The 22,762-nt window shown below is 42.0% G+C and overlaps 1 protein-coding gene across 2 annotated transcripts; it reads right to left on the bottom strand.

Annotated features, from left to right (window-relative positions):
* Positions 1–86: 86 nt before the first annotated feature.
* On the bottom strand, positions 87–18,094 carry APOOL (apolipoprotein O like). Of its 2 annotated transcripts, none has more exons than XM_020810412.3 (9): positions 17,951–18,094; positions 8,215–8,313; positions 7,153–7,272; positions 6,377–6,431; positions 6,025–6,123; positions 5,330–5,421; positions 4,988–5,101; positions 2,426–2,609; positions 87–550 (listed from the first exon to the last, which is right to left on the bottom strand). In XM_020810412.3, exons 1-9 carry the CDS (start codon positions 17,960–17,962, stop codon positions 453–455), a joined length of 873 nt encoding a protein of 290 aa, XP_020666071.3. In that variant the 5' UTR covers positions 17,963–18,094; the 3' UTR covers positions 87–452. The 2 variants fall into 2 exon arrangements, with proteins under 2 accessions (XP_020666071.3, XP_078236889.1); XM_078380763.1 differs by having other exon boundaries at positions 2,426–2,603.
* Between the last annotated feature and the right edge of the window lie 4,668 nt (positions 18,095–22,762).

Here is a 22,762-nt window from a genome sequence, read left to right as displayed (position 1 = left end):
CTTCTTTCTGATTAGCAGCAAAGTGTTAAAATCAACTTATTTAGCCAGATGTTACTGTTTGGCTGGATCAGAAAACACTATAAGGATCATAAAAGATTTCTTTTAATCTCACACGGGAATCAGAGCTGAGCAAAAGCAACACAGAGCGATGCTTTCCAAGGGACTGGCACGAACCACCTCCTTGCGAAGCGACCACCTCCCGTGAAGCCCTGAGGCTGGCTGGCTGTATCAAGAGGCCGACAACACTTCTGAACGTAAGAAAGCACTTTTTGGAAGCAGGGGAAGTGGTAGAAAAAATGAGACTAGGGAAATGAAAGGCGAGTCATTTGGCAGTAGAAAGCGGTGACGAAGAAAACACCTGATTAAACATCACAGAGTGCAGTGACAAATTAAACAACGGTTTCATTTTAATGTCCCCTCGTTCCTGCAGTCCGCTGGAGAGTCATGAGGTGTTAGCTTCTCATGCTGTACATGTCTTTATCTTCAGGGCTGGACTGGCCGTAGTCCATGAGGCTGGGGTCTGGTTTAAACTTTGAAGGCTTCGACACATCTGATAAATATAGAAAAGTGTTAGAGGGTGGGGTGTGAGTGTTCGAGACTCATCTACTAACGAAATACAGAGCCAACATGAGCCCCAGAGTCCCGGGAGGGGCCTGCCCTCCCCACTACTTTCTTAAATGTTTCCGGGACTGGACACACGAACGCCGAGCAGCACTGTGTTGCTGAATTTGCCTAACCAACTTATTTTCCAGCCATGCAACTGATTTTACGAGGAGGTGGTGGGACGCTTCAGCCCCTGAAACTTGGCTTTCTGGGATTCTCCAAAGGCCCACATTTCCATTCCTGTGACATCATCATTTGGTGGCTTCTCTGCTTTGTGTATTCCCTGCCATCCTAAGCAGGTGAAACATATCCTTCAAGGATTAGTTACCAGCTATAAGCTCTGAAAACTAAAATCTGCTAATATTTTTGGTCTTGTCAGGGAAGGACATTTGACTTCTGAACATGATCCAGAGTGTCTTGTAGAATTTTATAGCACCTCAGGAAAAATCAGAAGCCTGTGTTCCTCACAGCTGACATAGATCCCCTCAAGAGTTTTGTTCTGAGTGAACCAGATAAATATTCTGTACTTTGCAAAAGTAAGAATTAGGAAAAGGCCACCTGGCCCTTAAAATAGCCCAACTATAAGAGTAGAGTGATACCTTTTTTGGACTTGTAATTACTTCTTTGTGTAATTAGCAAATCCTTTGTCTGAAGTTTGGGACGGAAAATTCCAACCATGCATTGTGCACGCACACACACACCAAATGACATTTGCAACCTAGGCAAATCACTTCAGGCAGGCAGACCTGGTCCAGACATCTGCCATGAATTTTTGACATTCTTATCTACAATTTTTCTATACTGTCCATGAAGAGTGGCATCCAACCTGATGGAAAAGCAAACGGCAAAGCGTGCTGCTTCTATACTGCCTCATAGCACTTAAAGCACTCTCTAGGCGGTTTATAAGACGCAGGCTACACGTTGCCTTCCTTTCCAGCAAGCTGAGTACACATTTTACCAACCTCAGAAGGATGGAAGGCTGAGTGAACCTCAAGCCAGCTACCTGGGATAGAACCCCGGGTCATGAGCACAGTTTTGGTTGCACTGCAGCAGTTTAACCTCTATGCCACGAGGCTCCTAATGAAGTGGGATTTACTCCATCATCACCCTCATCATCTTTAAACAGCAGAACTGGAAGGGCCCCTTTGGATCATCGAGTCCAGCCCCTTGTCAGGGAGGCACAGTGGGGAACTGAACTCTCAACCGCTGGCTCTGTAGCCAGATGCCTAAACCACTGAGCTATCCACGAAAGCTTGCAACTGGTCTGGTTTATTTTAAGTGGTCCAATAAGCGGTCTGTCAGGTCTGCTTTGACTTGGGTTCCTACCCTGAGCAGGAGGTTGGACCTGATGGCCTTAGAGGCCCCTTCCAACTCAATTCTTCTGTGATTCTATGGTTGAAAGGTTCCATCCCAGACTTCAGACGAAGGGTCTGCTAATTACACAAAGGAGTAATTACAGGTCCAACAATGGTATCACCCTACACTTAAAACTGTAAAACTAACAATCTTCTTCTGAACATCCTTTAAATAATCCAGGATACTGAATCACTGGAGGAACACAGGAAATGCATAGAAAAATGAGAGAAGTACTCTTCCATATAGCTGAATCGTGTCCATGCAGGGCATGGACAGCCCTACTTGGAGTTGGAATGTGCTTCCCAAGAACGGATCTGGAACGAAGTTCGGTGGTCAAGCAGAAAGAAGTTCCCTGCCTTCTTCTTGGGCATTGTGGGAGATTTTGGCTGCCGGCAGCTGGCCCGCACTGCCAGCACCTCCAGGCCCTACTGATCAGGAAGTAGCGACGCTACTTTGGACGCCACACCTGTTCTGAGACTTGGCGCCTTCTCTCCAGGCGTCAGAGAGATGGAATCTTTTTGGCCAAAGGTCCTGGCGGCACGAAACTGCATCTCCAGTGCTTCTGCCTTTCCCTGGGATGCATGGGTGGCCTCAGAAGCCTCCGAAATGCTCTGCTGTGTTTTCAACCCTGGGCTGGAATCTTCCTGCAGCTGAAAGAAAAACCACACAAGTCTTATCTTTTAATAAATGATGTGGTTTCTAACTACAAGAGTTATAGAAAAAAGGTATTCCCCCCCCCCCATACAATCATTGGTACATCCAAGTATTATCTCTTAAAACAGTAGCTTCTATTAATACTCATCAAATTTCAGCATGGAAGAGGTACTTAGGCTTCAAGTATAAGGGCTGGGACGAGGCTTTAAGACAGCTGCATAACTGGCTATCTATGGCAAATAAGAATTGCCATTTAAGTAGGAGAATATTTATTCATTTGGTTCTTCTCTTTCAATTAGACTAGGATACGAGGGTCATTTGTGTAGTGTAGGGGACAGAGTGATGGACTAGGACTCGGCAGGCCCGGGTTCGAATCCTTGCTCAGCCACAGAAACTCACTGGGGGAGAGGAACTGGTAAAACCACTCCCTAAATATCTCACTGACCTCAAAAGCCCTAGTAAGGTCACTAAAAATCAATTCCAACTTGACAGCATAGAACATAACACAAAAAGGGTGATTCTGCCTGCACATTGACAGTAAATGCTGCAGATTTTCAAGGCTAGCTCTGCTCTGAAGTGCTAGTCCAGGAAGAACGGGGCATGAAGGTTATGTGTTATTTTCCTTTCACTACCCAATAAGTTAGGAGATTCTGGAGGATGTTGTTATGCAAATCAATCAAATTCACTTCTCAGGCTAATACATAGACCTGAATGCAGTTAGGAGGTCCCATCATCAACTTAGAGCTGCAGAGCTGGAAAGGACCCTATGGGTCATTATGTCAAGGAGTCTGGACTCGACCTCTGGCTCCATAGTCAGATGCCCAAACCATTGAGCTATCCAGCACTTCTGGCTGCAAACCATTTGCAGCTTACAATGCATATAAAACTGCAGGAAATAATGCAGTTAGACTAAAACTCGCCAACGGAAGATGATCGGAGCCATCCATCTTTAATCTAAACTACTGGCTGCACTTGGGATGGATTACAATTCTTTTGAATAATTTAAGATGGTATACCCAATTATTCAATATTTGGATCATTAATTATCTTTTAAAATATAATTATTTGTGTATGGGGGAACGTCTTATTTAGAAGAGGCATCTCTCTCTCTCTTTCTCATACTGTTGTTGGTGAGGAGCCCCTTCTCTCAGGAAGGAGATCACACTGCAGTAGCAGATAGCATGGTTTGCATGCTGAAGATCCCAGGTTTGGGTCTTGTTAGATAAAGACTGGGAAAGAGCTGAAGGAAAAGGGCTCTTTGTGAGACCTGTTGTCAGAGCAGACAATACTGGTCTAGCTGTACAAACAGCCTGGCCTGTGATAAGGCAGCTTCCTGCATCTGTAAATTGACACAAACATAATCCATCAGCTAACTGAGACATCTTTAAACTAAGTGCTACTATAACCCTAGATTTAGATGAAAAGAGGGTGGGTAATGGCCTCTATCTTGCTCATTTTTCAAGGGAATAAGCCACATGCACTGGCAGCATGTAACAAATCATAACAAACAAAATGGACAAATCTGAAACTGAGCAGAATAGCCTTCATTTTCCCAACACAGATAGTACAACCTTGGGGGTTCTTGGAACCTCATAATGCAGTAAATCAGTGGTTCCCAACCTTGTGCCATCCACGTGTTCTTGGACTACCATTCCCAGAAGCCTTTGCCACCAGCTGTGGTAGTTGGGGTTTCTGGGAGTTGCAGTCCAAGAACACCTGGGTGACCCAAGGCTGGGAACCACTGCAATAGACTGATGCTGGAGAGCTGCAACATTTTGTCCTTCTAGTCACATACTTAAAACTTCATCCACATGGATTAAAAAAATGTACTGATTGAGTTCTGGATTTCTTTCTGGCCACACTTGAAATTTCAATGTGCTGAAGGTTAGACATACTTCTAGTGACCCTAATAGGGCTTTCAAGGTAAGCGAGACATTTAAGGAGTGGTTTTACCAGTTCCATCACTCCATTAGCGAGCTTCCATGGCTGAGCAGGGGATTCGATCCCTGATCTCCAGAGTCCTAATCCATCACTCTATTGACACCATACTTTGTACCTTTAGCTGGGACCCTAACGGCAAGAAGCAATGGGGTTCTGTTTGGAACAATTCCTGCCCCACCCCATTTAAAAAAACAAGCAAACTCAATATCGCAAAAGGTGGAAACTCTTAAGATGACAATATTATGAAACAGCTGCCTTACAATTCTAATTCTGTGAAAATTCTACCATAAAACCTGGATTTGGGGCAAGACGTTCCACTGATGGGGATGAGGGTTGACCACAACATGGATCCAAAAGAGGATCCATGGATCCCAAATATGTACCTGAATATGCATGACTCAAAGGTACATCTTGAAAAACGTAAGAGGCTTACCTGAGCATCTCTCTTCTGGGCGTGTGGCATCTCTGCAGGAGATTTTTTCCTCCATAGTGATCCTGCTGCTTCATAGGTTGCGTGGCTCACAGCATAAACTTTTCCGCCCGTTACCTAGTTTAATTTTAGAACTGTTATTGTACTTTCAGATTATTCTGGAGTAGGCAAGGCTAATCGACTTCTCCAAATAAAACAGGATGGTTCAGTCAGCAGAGGAAGAAGAGCCTTGTAATTTAGGCCTTCAACTGGAATTTCAAACTTTCACTGATAGCAAGATTCTTAAAACAAAATGGGAAACATAGAAGCATGTCAAGAAGTCACAAGTCTTAAAAGAGGGCTTACCTTGGCAATAAGTACTGATTGTGCTGGATAGCAAACACATACACCCAGTGTGCCAAGTCCCAAAGGATAGGCGATTTTCTTAAATTTGGACCCTACCAAAAACAAATGAATTATTAAACCAATACTAAGCAACAATCAAACTGACAAGGCTTGATGTGACTGCATACCGCCTGAAGATTTACTAGTAGATCCTAATCTATCTTCGGCTCACTATAGTGACCTAGACTTGATCAACACTTTCACCTAGTTACGGCAACTTCCCATGTTCCCCTTTCAAGTTTTATAACTGCACCAACGATTCCTAGTTTCCCCCAAATCTTCTACAGTTTGTGGGAATGAAGCATCAGAAGGATCCAGGAGCAGAGTCGGTTTTAGGTCTTATTATGAGGCTCTGCACTCTTCATCAGCTACACACATGCCGAAGGATGAACATGGATATAGCTGTAAATGAACTTAGATGCAACTCCTAACACCACATCCATACAAGAAGTACTCCCATGAATAGGAAAGTTTTTTTTTTTACTGACAGTATTAACATATTGCACAGTTAACACAAATGTTTCCTTGCATGATTTCGGCTACTGCAGCTGCTCACGTATAAGCAAAATGGCCTGCCTATGAGCCATCTATCGCCTAGATTTTTAAATAGAATAAATCTTTTAATACATGTAAACTGAGGCTATGCTACTCCTTACCTTTCCTTGCTAAGACAAGGCCAGTCAGTCCTGAAACTGTAATCACACCAACTTTGGGAAGAAATTCTGGAGGTGGGTTCTTCAGATAAACATAGGCATCTTGAAAATAAGGAAAACACCTTACTTCAGTATTATTTTCTGATAATTGGCATAACATAGTGATGAAAACATGTTTCAAGCCTCAAACCACTGGAACATGCATCAAACGGGTTGTATTCTCAGTGGGACTTGATCTTTAAGGAAAACGGAGTTCTTTCCTCCCCCCCCCCGAATTTTAAGCTGGTTTCTGATCCAAACAGCCGAATGAGGATCAACAGAGATGATGTTTTAAGCTTTGCATATACTCACCCACCTTTTCCAAACTGTATGGAAGATATTATTCCATTTTTGACAAAAAGGTAGGCATCCTGTACAAACAGAAAAGACAGTTTTCTCTGCCTAACCTTTACAAGATTTTTAGCAACAAAGTAATCTCTTTGGTTTACAAATGTCATCACTGACAGTGTTTAGGCAATTTCCCATTTTATAACTGGTCTCCTCCATTTCGGTGGAAGAGATTTCCAAAAAAAGAAAACACCCAGAATTTGAGTGCATGGGATTACAGCACACTGCAGATTATCACAGGAAAAAAGATTACTAATGTTGTGACGAGTTATTTCTGTTAACACTGCCCAGAGTTCTTATGAAGAAAAATACACAGAGGAATTACTCTAAACTTACGCCACAAGAGGTCACTCCCGCCCAAGTTGAGAAAGACAAGAAAAAACCAAGAGACATTCTTAAAATTCATGAGAATAAAAAGATTTGAGGAGTCAACAGAATCAGACCTAAAACAGGAACACCTTTGATTCTTGTTTCTAACTTTTGACTACAAAGATGGCAAACACATAAGTTCAAAATTAGCAAAGATGCAGACATTCAATCTAAGGGTGGGACAGAGTGTCCCTTACTGAAAACAGAGGTGGTCACCACAAAATGGAGCAAACCACACCACACCATGATCACCTCTTATATTGTTTACACCTAAATAAATATTTGCTCTTCCATTTCAGCTCTTATTGACCTATGTGCACACTTGCAGAAAAAAGCCTGTACGCAATGCCCCATTACAATGATTCATATTCTTACCTTGAAGCCATTAATGTAGTGACTTGTTGTTTTTCTTACTACTGAAATTCCAGTTTGCAAGCGACCTGGCTCTTCTTCAATGTATTTTGAATTCAAAGGTGGAGCATTATAAATCGGAAGCTGGAAGAAAGAGAGAGCGCACAGTTTCAGCTGCAGGATAGCAGTTTAACTGCACAGCCAGAGTGGATTTGATATAAACCAGGCTGAATTTTTTTTTTTAAAAAAAAATCAGATAAACCTGAATTTAAAATCATTGATTTTTATGTACCTTACAATGATTTAAATCACAGGAGGTAACCATCAATGATTTTTTAAAAATTAAATCTGATTTTTTAAAAAATATTATCCACCCTGTAGTGATCGAAAATGATTTAAATCAAATCCACCCTGCATATAACACACAGATGCTATGAGATGCATACTGGAGCCATCTTTGGGAGAACAAATATGAATTTCACTATAACATCAAAATCTACAAATGCCTTAGGATGCTGTAGCCAAAAATTCCTCCTACGGGGTCATATCTGAGTTGTAGTTTAGAGGCAAAACTTCCTTCCAATATTATGTACATATTAACATTTTTTTTGCTTACCACACATTACAACTTTAGAAATCTCATTTTTAAAAATTGCTTTGAGGAATGTTTGACACTGGGGACCCTCAAAGGGAAGGCTAACATTTTCATAGAAACTTAGATATTAACATCAAGTTCTCGCTTCAGCCCCTCTCTTTTGTTTGATCATCTGCAATAGCCTATGATATAGCATCCTAAAAGCAGAATAAACTTGTGCTGGAATAAACAATAGGGTAAGGGTTTGAAACATCTGCAAAGCTAAATGGACTGAAATGCCCACCATCTTTCATCATCCACTCTAATTCTAATGGGACTTTCAGTCCACTGACATCTGGAGGGCCACATTTTCTCTCTCCCTACTTAAAGGTTATATTTTCCAAACATAACAAAGTTCTCCAGTCTCCTACAATATTCTGTTTCCTGCAAACCAATATCTATATACCTTGCATCTCTTTTTTTAATGATCAAAGAGGTCTCAGAAATCTTACCTGATGTGTCTTAACTTGAGGAGACTGTGATTGTTCTTTGCTGGAAGCAGAGGCATTAGCAGAGGCCAAGGCTATGGGAGTAGCTGCCCATTTTGCTACCTGGGGGTGGCGAGTAGAGGCCAAAGGAAATAAAAGAATATGGATTTGCCTGGTTAACAAAAATCAGTTCATCCAGCTTGGACTAAGTTCCAAAAAGACAGCTGCTTTCACATCAGGCTGGATATGATTTAAATCAAATCGATTTATATTATAATTGATTAAATCATGTTTTATTTTTTAAAAAACTGATTTAAACAATTTTTTTTAAAAAAATTAAACTGGATTTTTAAAATAAAGTGCCTGCAGACTAGAGATTTAAATCATGATTTATATTGTGATTTAAATTGATTTAAATCAAATCCACTCTGATTGACTTTAAGACAGGATTTCAGATTCATAAACACGGACAAGGGACCTGCTAAAGAATATGACCTGTTTGGTTCTGCTTCCGTCTTCCCTTTGTGAGAGACAGTATTACAGTATGGAAGGTGTAGCATTACTGTAAGTCTGAGCTCTGGATGATTGATTTAATTACACAAGCAAGCCAGGATCCACAAACTGACATACAATCCTGGTTTAATGGTTGTTGTGGGTTTTTCGGGCTCTTTGGCCGTGTTCTGAAGGTTGTTCTTCCTAATGTTTCGCCAGTCTCTGTGGCCGACATCTTCAGAGGACAGCACAGAGTGCTCGAAAAACCCACAACAACCATTAGATCCCAGCCGTGAAAGCCTTTGCGAATACAAATCCTGGTTTAGTTTGCTACATGCAATAACAATACTCCCAGGTTTGGGTGCTATAGGAACTTATTTGTTTTGTACTCATTCTTGTGAAGGGCGGGAGGAGTGAAGTGGGCTGTGTGCAGCTCATTTGCATAATGAGGATCACTAAAGAATGTAAGCAATCTTAACTTCACTGTCCCATAAAGCCACTTCAAGAAATTACAGTCTTAAAAAATAAACACACAATACTACTACTACTGCTGCTCCTGCAACAGGTCAGTTCTGACTTAAGGCAACCCTTTTCAGGGTTTTCTAGATAGGAGATTATTCAAGAGTGGGTTACCATTCCCTTCTGGAGGTACCCAGAAGAAGGCGATGCAGCTTGCCCAAGGTCACAAAGGCTGGCCTTTCTCCCTAGAGGCGCAGTGGGGAATCAAACTGCCAACCTCTACCTCCATAGCCAGTTTTACTTAAACCACGGAGCTATCCAGCCCGCAGACACAAATGCATGTAAGTATTTCAACAAGCAAAACCCTCGTTACTGTGAATAGCAAGGAATGTTCACAATGAAACAGAACCAAAAGAGCAAATGAGCAGATCATCTAAAACATATTTATATGGTAGGGAAGCTGTTTACTGTGTCTTCGAGAACTTTCGTTTCGTTGAGCTGTGTAGCCTGAAATTACTTTTTCTGGACTATCGTTTCTGAAGTATCCATAAGCTCCTTTGTGTAAGAACTGACATTTTAACTTGCGTTACTCTGTTAAGCACCTTATATGTTGTGGATGACGGATGATGATCTTAAAGATGCTGCTAAACTGTAAATCACTGTCAAAACCCTTACAATAAAAAAAAAAAATCAAACCCTCCCTGAGACAAAAACCACTAGCAATATTTGGACTATATTTCTGGACTCATATTAACATATTTTCCCCATGACGTCTGCTATCACCCCATGCAACACCTTGCTTTCTCATCGAAACTCTAGCGACCTTTCAGGAATCCAGCAAATGTGTTTCCACTTTATTTTTAAAGGCAGTTCTGGAGACCCTAGATAAGGAAAAGAACATTAGAGCAGTGCTGAATCAGGCTTAGTGCCTGCTATTACAGCATCTCACTTCCTAAAATGATCATCAGACGTTCTCCAAAAGCGTCAGCACTTACAGATATTTTCAATAAAAGAAAGGCCAGGAGGATTGTGTGCCAGTATAATGGCTAGAACTTAAATACATAAAGTCTTGGAAACTCTTCATTAAGGTCTTCATGTTATATAGTTTGAATGTCATGTCACAGATATATCATCTATCATGGTAAAATAACATATTCCACACTCCATTCTTTTTCTAATTTTTCCAGAAAAACAAAAACAAAACCCGGCTTTTTTGGGGAAAAAAAAAACACCTTTTCCAGACCTTTTCATCTCTAAGGTCTCCAGATGTTCTTGGACTACAACTCCCGGAAATCCTGGCCAGCCCAGCTAGTGGTGAAGGCTTCTGGGAGTTTCAGTCCAAGAACACCTGGGGGAACCCAAGGTAGGGAGCCATTGGCCTAGATCAGTGACGGCAAACCTTTTTGGGTCCGAGTGGGGGAAAACACAAACACAAAAACCAGCGGGTGGCGGCGGAACCAGAAGTGGAGGCACTGGAAGTGGTGGCGGGAGGGGGAATCCCAGGCACGGAGGTGCCTCGAGACTCCACTCTGGATCCGCCGCCAGCACCAGCTGCTCCAGATCCTGGCCCGCCGTCTGTCAAAGCGCCAGCACCACAGCTGCAGCTGCCTCCGTAGGTTTGGCTGCCAGGGGAGCGGGGGGGGGGGAGAGTAGAGATCCGGCGACTTGTGGCTTACATGTCTGCAGAAAGGGCTCTGCATGCCAGCTGTGGCACGCATGCCATAAGTTCGCCATCGCTGGCCTAGATGACAGACGAGCCCTCACCTATCAAATCGGAGTTCATTTCCTTGGTCTCTTTCCAACAATAGTTCTCTTTCAGCTTTGCTTGTGAAAAGTGGCCAAGGGAATTCAAAGCATCTGTGGGGCAAACGTTCAAGCCCATGTCCATCCTCCCACAGCAATTCTTTGCTTCCCATCAGAAGGGAAGCAGGGTGCACTCGCTTAATGCCCCTCGAAGAATACAGAAACTTCATTGTGGCGACCACCCAGGTCATGAATATAGTAATAAGCTATTTGCATGGTCCAAGGAGAGTCACCAGATATAAGAGTCTCTGCAGGAGGGGGAGTAGAGAGAGACTGGGGTTGTGAGAGATAGAGAGTTGAGAAGGGAGGTTTTGGGAACTGGGAGTTTGGAGTAGAGAGAGAAAGGGTTGGCGGTTGAGGGTGGATGAAGTGGGATCTTTGGTTAAGAGTTAAAGACATAGATTGTACCTCCATCACCTGTATTAATAAACAACTTCTATTTGGTTCTATTTAAAATGACACATTGCCTGGACCTCTATTATTATTAATAAACAATGCTGATGAAGTCAACGACACATAGCTTGTGCCCTTTGCAAGGTGAAACCACCAGGGGACAGGCGGGGACGTGACATTCATCTAGAATAATATAGAAGATGGAGCTCTCTGGCACAAAACCTGAACTAATTTGGGGACTGAAATCTCCTGGGTATGTTGGCGATTTAATCCTGACCTCTGTCTTCTGCGTAAGCTCAGGTTATCACCCTAACTGGAGCAGAAAAATTGCAGGAAATAAAGAAAACTGATCACTATGTTGAACAGAGTAACAGGCAGAAAGATGAGGCAGAACAGGTGGAAAATGCAAGGAAGAAAACTACAGAAATTACCAATGTCAAAGAGCACAGAAGGATCTGTGACTCTGTATAAATAAGAAACCATGCAAAAAAGGGAAAAGATAGAGGGTTTTTCTTCCTTCCAGAGCAGAGACTAATTAACTCTCACACTTTAAATTTACCAAATGTTAATGAACAAGCAAGAGCTTTAAAAGAATGGGAGGGGAGGGAGAATACAACTGCTGGAGATTGTTTGCTCATGAGAAGGCCCATATATAATAAAGGGGATTTATGGGCAGATTTTCAGATTCTGGTTTACAAAGCGATAAAATGCTCTCTGCCTTATGTTAACAGAACATTTAAATACCCGGTATACTACGAATTTATATTTTACATCGAGAAATTCTCCTTACACCTTTAGGTTTCTTCCACCACATACATTTTATTGCTAAAGGGGAAGATTTTTTTTTTTTTTTTACATTTCTAGGAACATCATGAAAAAAGGATCAATTGTAGGTGGGATGATGGAATGGGCTGTACAAGTGACTCGTCCTTCCTACAAACCTGCAGGGCAAAAGATATGCCAAGAATCCAAGTATCTAAGGTAAAACAGGTACTGGAAAGAAGTTTATGGGGATGGCAGTCCAATACATCTGAAGTTTCCCCACTGGCCATTTAAATGAAACTTCACACGTTACAGTTCTGGTCTATGACCGTACAAGAGAGGCATTTTCTCTCCTGTGCGTGGCCATGTCAAAATTACCCAAGTGGCTATTTGGACACACACAACACATTTGGAAACTGCACCATGGAGTGGGTGGGCTGTGTGGGAGGCACTTCTTCATTTGCTGTGTGAAGCTACATTTATTAATAACACACGTTCCACAGTATTTACGGGGCCAGGAACTGTGCTGTGACTTCTGGAATTAACTCAGCTCCTGAATGGCACTAATTGCTTTGCTTTGAGGTATCTACTGAAGTCAACCACAGGATGATTAGGAAAGCGCTTCTGTACATCACTTGGTTGCCCAGTAATTATTTCTGAAGCAATTATTCTGAAGGAGGATTTATTTGTGGGTTTTTTAAAAAAAATCCCATTAAACTTGCAAGGCTCAGCCAGATCCTGCTTAAGGAGATGATCCTTTCAGTTGCCTATGAGGAGGCTCAAGCAGAAGTTTAACACTTCTAGCACAATTCCTCTCCTTCTATATATTAATAATAAATTGGGTCTCCAGTTGTGGACCTTTCACTGCCATAGAACTATACTTAATTTATAAGGACCATGTTTAATCAACCCAAAGATTTTGCCATATGCTGAACTAGAAAAATCCAGCCTGTATATCCTTGGATCACCTAGACTAGAGCATCTCTTTGAAAAAAGGAAACAGTAAATCACTTCTAAGGATACCTACAAACCCTTGGAAAGATCATGATAGGTCAAAAGTGACATGAAAGCATATAATTATTTAATTAAACTTAATATTAAAGGTTCCCCTTGACAGTTAGTCCAGTCGTGTCCGACTCTAGGGGGCAGTGCTCATCCCCGTTTCCAAGCCATAGAGCTAGCGTTTGTCCGAAGACAGTTTCCATGGTCACGTGGCCAGCGCGACTAGACACGGAATGCCATGACCTTCCCACTGTGGTGGTACCTATTTATCTACTTATTTATTTTATTTATTTTATTTATTTATTTAATTTATATGCCGCCCACTCTACCCAAAGGTCTCTGGGCGGCTTACAACAATTAAAATTCAATGCAGTAAAATAAAATGATTAAAATACAGTTAAAATACAATTAAAATACAATTAAAAATACAATTAAAATTGCCATCATTAGGACCCACAGTTAATATTATTTCAATTAAAAGCCTTCTGGAACAGGAAGGTTTTGACCTGGCGCCGAAATATCATCAGTGTCGGCGCCAGGCGAATTTCAGTTGGGAGGGCGTTCCATAGTCTGGGGGCAGCTGCCGAGAAGGCCCTTTGTCTACAAGCCATCCCTCTTACCTCCTTGAGGGATGGCTCTTTCAAAAGGGCCCCCTGGCAAGATCTTAACAGCCTGGTAGGCTCATATGGAAGGAGGCGGTCCTTCAAGTATCCAGGGCCCAAGCCGTTTAGGGCTTTATATGTCAAAACATGCTTTTGAACTGCTAGGTTGGCAGGAGCTGGGACAAGTGATGGGAGCTCACTCCGTTGTGTGGATTCGATCTCACAATGGCTGGTCTTCTGACCTTGCAGCACAGAGGCTTCTGCAGTTTAACCCATTTACCATTTCACAGCCAGAAGCAACAGGAACTCATAGAGAACAGCCATAGCTCATCACCAAAGTACAGCCTCTGCTTTAATCTCTCTAGCATCTCCAGTGTAGGTCTGGGGGAAATTCCATCCTCAAAGCTCACAGAACCACAGTCAGAGTAGAGACATTTCTGTGTTAAATGTACCAAAGGTCTAATTCAGTAGAAAGCAGCTTCCTATGTGTATATATGTGTGTGTGTGTGTGTGTATTTCTTTCTGAGGGATTCTAAAAAAGAAGTGGCAGCAAAGGTCAAAGCCTGATGTGACTACTGGAAAACATCCTAATGAATCCCCATCACGATAACAGGCATGGCAGGAAACAAACCAAAGGTTGAGAATAATGAGTGAAACATAATATAATGCCAGCAAGGCTTAACATTCAAGGAGAAGATCGCCTCTGGCTCATGGGAGATATAGCCATCCCCCCCCCCTCTTACACATGCCCAATTAGGGGGAATTCATATGTGATTTTTAATATCAACTCTGCATGCCAGCGAGTCCAGCACCATCGAACTGCTCGGAAAAGTTGTAGTATTTTTTGTAGCATTATTGGCAACAGTTGCTAATCCATACACTGAAAACACTGAATGAGGTATGGTTTTACTGATCCTGGTAGCCATTCTGCTGGTTCTTTCTTATTGGAGTTCATCTTGGAAAACATACATCCTTCTATTAAAATCCATGGTATATAATGGTGGGGTGGTGGTGAAAGAAATAGCCCCAGTGTTAGTATACGATTGAGAGGATTGCTGGCATACAAGCACCATGTGATCAGGTGCATTGCATTTTGTGGAAAATGCTAAGGTTGTCATCCCGTTGTCTACCTACAGTTCTGAGATAACTCTGAGAAACACAGTTCTGAAGTACTCTTGGGATCTCTTGGAAATATCTACACTATCACCCTCAAAGAAGTATAATTTTCAGGGCAAATTAACTTTCTACTACCAATGCAGCCGGAACTTCTAAAGGCTCAACGTATTTCCGCCTCTGCCTAGTTTTAGAACTCCTAGCAGAACAAAACCCCTTCTTTATTCAGCCTATTCCCCAGAAATGATAAAGATCAAAACACCTTTAGATGCACAGACAGTGCAGTCCCACGTGTAAGCTACAATAGAATTTAAAATAGCATGTATAACACAAGAAGGGAATGAATTGCCACTTGTGATAACTCTTTACCAAGACCACCCTGAAAAGAATTGTCATTAAGTCAGAACTGACTTGATAGCACACAGTTATTAGTATGTCTAAGTCCAGAGCTGGTTGGATATCTCGGTGGTTTAGGTACCTGACTATGGAACCAGCGGTTCGGAGTTTGATGCCTCGCTGTGCATCTCAGAAGAGCCAGCCTGTGTAGCCTTGGGCAAGCTGCACAGTCCCAGGGTGCTCTCAGAAGACCAGAATGGGAAACCCCTTCTGGGTACTCAGTTCTGGGAAAAACCTCAAAAGGGTCGCCATAACTCAGAACTGATTTGACAGCACATGGAAGGAAGATGCATAAGTTCTACCGAACACAGTGTAACATCTCTACAAGGCAGGGAACACTGGAGCAGAGAAAGTAATGCACATGAGTAGGGGAAAACAAGTTCTCTCTATAATTTCCGAGGGTAGCCACGTTAGCTTCTGAAGAATCAGGTTGTCTGTGCATGAAAGATCATGCCACCATAAATCTGTTACACGTAATGGCACCACACATATTATTGTTGTTTCAGCCTGTGTAAATGATCAAAGGGGGAGTGTAGTGAAATGGTCGGAACAATGGGAAGAGGGAAGCTATGTGAGACATCAGTTTAGACATATGACAAGATGAATCTGACCTTCCCTCCTCAGTAGCCTAATGGGTGGGGATGGAGAAAGAAAGAACCAAAAGTTAGCATCAGGATTAGTGAGAGAGAAAGTACGCATTTGTGACAGGGGGAAACGGAAACAAAGGAAGGGGAAAATGTAGTCCTGCTCATATATTTTTTTTGTATCTTGAGGTGCCCACTTCTGGCTCCAAAGGGAATAAGATGCTCAGAGAAAAAGAAGAAAATAACCCTTGTCTATGAGGCACCCTATTGCAATGTCAGAGTAAAGCAGTGGCCCAACATGGTCATTACGGGGGGGGGGGGGGGAGAAATTGTAAGTAGAGAGCCAAGAAAAAGCAGTGCAGATTTTGTGAAACTTGAAGAAAATAAAGAACCACTAAACCAAAAAAAAAAAAAAAAAGGGGGGGGGGGAACTGTGAAACATCATTCCACTTCTTGAGACACATGAATCAGGATGCAAGAACAGGCAATACCTTTATAGGCCAGTGATTAAAAAATTAAAACTCATACAAGATGTAAGATTTGGAGGGTAAACCTCATTTCTTAAAGCAATTACCAAAAGTCCAAACATTTGTGGCAAGGTAGGGTTTGCCAGGAGGCCTAAGTATTGCCTACTCTTGCATTTCTATTTTATAACAGCCACAAGGCTCCCCCTTTTATTTCAATGAATTAGGATGATTTTCTGCAGAAGATCATCAGTAGAGCATTTTTGTTGTTGTTTGCTTGCTTTGAGGGCACAGGGGGGTGAAATAAGAGAGCAAAGTTGTTGGGAGCAAGTGAAGATTACTTTTTTTAAAGGCGCTACCGGGACATGTCAAAATAGGCACAAACTAGCTAGGAATATAAGCTGCAGAAGGCAAACCTCAGTCTAACACAGAAGATACAATTAAATACATAGAAATCATTTTGCAGCAGGATGATTAAAAAAAACCCTATAGAAAGAATTACTGCTATTAGTACAGTGGAGTATTAATAAAGCAACTGTTGTGCTCAATGGTTGTGTTATGAAGCTCCACAGAACATCACGAAGACTTTTGCATCTCCACAGTATGCATTCCGGCCAACTAAATGCATCCAATAAAGGGGATCCCGGCTGACATCTACTGAAGTTTTATAACAATAATTGTGTGTTGAATCAATTGGGACTCATGGCAACCTTTTCTGGGGTGTTCTAGGTATAAAATACTCAGAAGTGGTTTGCCATTCCCTTCTTCTGGGGCAACCCTGGATCTGTGCAGCTGGCCCAAGGCTACCCAGGCTGGCTCTTCTCCCAGGAGGCACAGAGAAGAATCGAACTCCCAATTAATTTTCTTTATTTATTTCTTCCGTCTTGTATTACATCTGTTATTGTATGATCTATGTAATATGTTGTGTTATTTTATTTTTATGTTATATTGGAAGCCGCCTAGAGTGGTCTTATGGACCAGATGGATGGGGTACAAATCAAATAAATAAATAAATAAATAAATAAACCCACTGGCTCTGTGGGTTTGTGGCCAGATACTTAAATCACTCAGCTATCCAGCCCACTGCTGAAGTTTTATAGGAACTGCAAAGCTCTCCATTGCATTTGCTGGAGCAAAAGACCCACAATGACTCAGAAGCTGATCAAAATGTGCACGCTTCCAACTTTCCACACATTCCTGCACCAAGGTGACCACTCCCTAAAATCCTAACAAACACCTCCATTTCCCACACTCTATTTTTCTTACTTAAGCTTAAAATGTCACTTATTTATAATATTCATTCCTCATAACAGTATTAACAGCTAAAAAGCAAATGATTAGACCTCAAATGAAAACCTAGTGGAACAAAAACAAAAAGCTCTGTTATCTCGTTCAAATTCCCTGTGAGATTCATGGTCCCGGGAGGGGCCAAGGAGGGAAAGAAAAAAAAAAAGGGAGCAAAAGCGAGTCACTTCCAGGGCGCAGGGAAGGGCACTCTGCACATGCTCAGGCGCCCTCTGCTCGTGTCAGGTCCGTTCTGAAAGTTTTCAAGAGGATTAATAAGCCCAATATCGCGCGTATCAAACCCCCCCCCCCCCCAATAAGGCGGGTGCGGAGAGGGAAGCGAGAAAGCGGGGGGGGAAGAGACAGTTGCCTCACAAACGGCTTCTCCCGCCAGCGTTTCACTCACCTTGGCCGCCATTTTGGCGACGCCTCCGCCTCGAACGAAGCAATCAGGGAAGCGCTAGGCCTTGCCGGGCCTGGGTGGGCGACGTCACAACGGAGGGGGGCGGAGCTTAGGCGGGAGGTCGTCGAGGGTTGGAGGAGCGTTCGGGTGACGCCAAAGCCACGCCCCCTCAGGGGCTGCCTGCGTTCTCTCGTCGTCCTCGTGGTTTAGGCAGCAAGCGGGATTCTTAATAGGATTGTCCCTCTCCCCCCCCCCCCCCAAATTCATTGTGCAATATCCTCTCAATCGGGGAGTTCCGTGGTTGCTCTGGAGAGGATGTCCGCGCTTCAGAAGAACTTTGTGCCGAGGTCGGCTGTTGAACTTGGAAACATTTCTGCCCCCCCCTCCAAACATTGCAATATTCCAATAATTGAAAACAGTGCCTAGGATGTAAGCGGGTAAAGTCAGCAATAATCTGCCTTCTATTTTGCTTTATTGCATCGCCTCAACAACCTGCAGAAGGGAAACGGGAAAGGAAGGACCCACTCTGTTTTCTAAGCTATTGTAAGGCTGGATCCCTACCCTAGGGACACATCTAAAGGAACCTCATATATCTGAAGAAGTGGGCTTCTATCCAAATGCTCTCATTAAAATATAACAGTTGATCTTTAGGATTCCATAAGGTTTTTATCTTTAATAATAATAATAATAATAATAATAATAATAATAATAATAATAATAATAATAATAATAATAATAATAATAATAATTATTATTATTATTATTATTATTATTATTATTATTATTATTATTATTATTATTATTTATTTCTTCTTTGGGTTTTGTTTGATAAACTATACCCAGTTTGCCTGTTTTTAATCTTTCTAACCGTCACTTTTAAATTCCTGATTCAAACTATAGTAGGTAAAATTCTCCCTACCTGTTGGCTTTCCATGCTGGAGAAACACTTCACCTGCTTAACGGCTGCCTGCCATCCAAGTATGGCTACCATCTCTGTATTTTTAATAGAGTGCTTGACCATGTTTTTAACTGGCTTTTAAAATAGTTTGTGAGCTGTATTGGGCCCAATAACTGGGATAAAAGTAGCACTGGAATAAATAAAATAAATACAGTACAGTAATGTGGTTTAAGACTAACACACAGCAGGAAAAAAACCATACATAACAAAAACTTCAACCATGCTCTGCTTTTTTGGTGTTTATATATATAACTTGCTGCAGCTAATTGATAACAATTTACCATATGCTTGGTGTCAAGGCTGACTTTGCTACCAAGATGCACCCAGCACCTAGTCAATTTGCTGCAATTAACAAGTTGCAGAGACTGCTTGGGAACACCAATAGTTACTAGCCCCCTTTCCCCCATGTTTAGGTGTTCCTTCCTGGACAGTTAAAAATTGGAATTACTAATATTTGCAACAACAGTAAGGATGTGTGGAAGCTGAGTTGTGGCAACTGGACTTCTTGTTAGTTTGAAATATTTCATTACTCATCCAAACAGCTTCTTTAGTCTAACCTAACAACAAAGAAGTCCCAACTCCATGACTCAACTTCCAGATAACCACACCTGGATGACTGAGAATCTTCACAGAAATAATAAGGATGTTGACGATGGTGCCCTCTTTTCCAAAAGAGACAGAAAATCAACAGGGCCTAACAGTAGATGCAGGAGGAAGTAGAGGGTCAAAAGGGTAAACAAGGATTGTTTTCCATAGGATTTGCTTCCATAGGATTGGCAGTCAGCAGCATCCCTGAAATTTAAAAGCTAAAAGCTGCTGGAGTAAAGGTGGAGTGAACCAGACCCGTGGGAATCAGAAATGCTTTCGAGCGTGGTGATTATGGAAACAGGCAAGAGAGGAGATGAGTTAAAGAAGTCCAAAATCCAAGTTAGATTCTCCTAACCCGTGGAAAACCCTACTATTTTTCAGCAGCTAGCTGGCCATCAACATGTGCCCATAATCTGCAGTCTTTGCCAGTTACATTCTGTGCTGCCCTACATAAATCGGTGGGAAGTTTCTCCCCCGGCTCTGCCCTTCTGCTGAAGCCCATGGAAGCCCAGGCCCTTCACTGCTGCTGCTGGGGCTCCCGCTACAAGGCAGCGTAAGTATTGTGATAAGGGGCGTCCACTCCCTGCCCTCCATCGCTCCCTTTACTCCCGAATTTGGGTGCGCCAATGTTGTGTAAACACTGCACATAGAAGCCTATCTTCTCTTTGAATCAATGAACTCAGGTGCCGAAACACACAACAATCAAATGGCCCCTTTCTCCAGCATTGTTCACCTTAAACTGGTCTCAAACCAGAGACGTTCAGCCATTGTTTGAGACTCCGGCCAGTGTGCTGATCTCTGGCTACTTCAACCCTTCACTGTGGTTCACTGCCATTCAGCACTTAACAAGGCCACTTGTTCACTCCGCCTAAGGCTAGGGCTGATCCATTTTAGGGATGCCCCTGTCACGCTCAAATGATATACTGTACCTCCAATCATTATTATTATTTTATGTTGCAGAACGCGGGGGGGGGATAATGCAGTTATCACTCCAGGACCAGCTAGCAGGAATTATTTTTTTATTTTTAAAACAGGCCGTTGAAGTATCCTAGCTATAACTCTTTTTCTCGAAGAAATAAAAGGATAAAAGATTCCATAGCCTCAAGGTAATGAGTGTTATCTAATCAGTTTAGGAATGAAATGAGAAACTCTCCTTGTTTGTAGGATAGATTTAATTGAAAGAATGACAGCTCCTTTGTCCGTAGCTTCCTGTAAAGGTATGGCTCAATTAACTTTTATCTGATTAGGAGTTAAGATGTGCCTTTAGGCCCGTGGTATACACAGCTAGGGAGTCAGAGTCAATTTTAACTTCCTACATAGATTGGTTGCTTTTTTGAGCCTTACGCATGAAACTTTGTAAAACCGCAGGACATTTTAACAGTTTTCTCGGATCTGAATTTGCAGAGCCACGCTTTTAAAGAAAGGTCTCGTTTTTCAACCACAAACCACGTTCAAACTGTGGCCAGATCCTGTAGGGTCTGGTAGAGTGAGAATGTAGGGGTGTGGGTTTTGTGCATCCTTACATCTCCGCAATGAGTAGAGCCCTCCAAACATTCAGGTGTAATGGTTGTTGTGGGTTTTTCAGGCTCTTTGGCCGTTTTCTGAAGGTTGTTCTTCCTAACGTTTCACCAGTCTCTGTGGCCGGCCTCTTCAGAAGACGCCGGCCACAGAGACTGGCGAAACGTTAGGAAGAACAACCTTCAAAACACGGCCAAAGAGCCCAAAAAACCCACAACAACCATTAGATCCTGGCCATGAAAGCCTTCATGAATACATTCAGGTGTAATGCTTGAATAGAACTGCTATCTGTCTCGGATCCTATGTACACTTACCTGGTGGTTGGTGTCACTCACAGAACTCAGTGGAGCTTATTTCAGATGTACAGTATATTATTTTCCAAAATAATACTATTGGAAATATGTTGCACTACAGTAAACTCATTGAATCAGCAGCAGTTTGGCGCATCATCATCACCTTTGCAAGTCCCACTGATTCAAATGGGCCTACTCAAGTTGTGATTTACTTCAGCATAAATTGTAGAGTAGACCCATTTGAATCAATAGATCTTATGGAGGAGTTGACTTACCAAATCCCTACTAATTTAGTGGGCCCACTCTAATGCAATTTACTGTGATAAGCAACAGGATTTTGGCCACTGTATACAACTGTACTGCTATACCCTTCATATCAGAATTATTTCATTTGTGTAGATTATTTGTTTTTTTAAAAAAGATTCTGGTTATATTTCATTCTAGACCATTTATTTGTGTGTGTGTGGGGGGGGGGATCGTCTACCAGGCTGCAAACTGAGGTTAACACTTCATACATACACCTCTGGTGCACAAAAACATGCCCCTCAATAAATAAATTATTTGCAGTCCTATATGCACTTTCCTTGAAAGAAATCCTATTCATTTATTCAAAACATCATTGAAAGGACAATATCCAATTGAACAGTCGCTATACCAGGTATATATACCTATATACCTGGTGTCGCATGTGAGTACATTTGAACACATTTCCCCAATCCTGACTCACCTGCACTTGTTACCGCTGATGTTCCAGGTCAGATTCAAAGTTTTGGTTTTAAATTACAAAGCTCTCCATGGTTGGGGACCTCCTTACTGTTGGAGCACCTTTCCCCAGGAAAATTGACCCTATGCCACCAGATGCTTGCAGGTTGTGCCACCTGAAGATGGCCAGAAGGACGTCCACCAGAAATTAGGTCTTCTTGGTTGTGGCACCATTCCTCTGGTGTCGCTGCCTCTCTCACGCCCAGCTTTAGAGAAACTGTGAATATGTTCTTTATTGAAGCTTTTTCAAGGCATCTTATAATGAAGGCTGCCATGTTGTGTTGACCTCCCATCTGTGGTTTCATGTTGATTGATTTTATAGTTCCTTGTTTGTTGACTGATTTAAGTTTCTTTATTATTATGTTTTGTTATTGTCATATTATTTTCATCGCTTTGCTTATTAACCGCCCACACGAATTGGGTGGGATAAAAATAAATATATATATAGCATTGATGTGTAGGTGCCTAGGGTATCAAATAAGGTGGATTTAAATCAATTTGATTTAAATCATGGTTTAAACAACCATAAAAAGTATTTTTTGAACATTTAAATTAAAAATGATTTAAATCAATTTGATTTTAAAAAATATCACTGGTTCCCCCCCCCCCCACCCTGGAATCATATCAAGTAACATTGTGTTGCCTTCGTGAGCTTTGTAACTGGAGATATATCTGTGATTTATTATACAGTAATTG

Source organism: Pogona vitticeps, chromosome 11 (assembly GCF_051106095.1).
Source record: "Pogona vitticeps strain Pit_001003342236 chromosome 11, PviZW2.1, whole genome shotgun sequence".
In the NCBI taxonomy this organism is placed as follows: domain Eukaryota; kingdom Metazoa; phylum Chordata; class Lepidosauria; order Squamata; family Agamidae; genus Pogona; species Pogona vitticeps.
The sequence above is the reverse complement of the archived record's forward strand: the minus strand, read 5'-3'. Positions and strand labels throughout refer to the sequence as shown.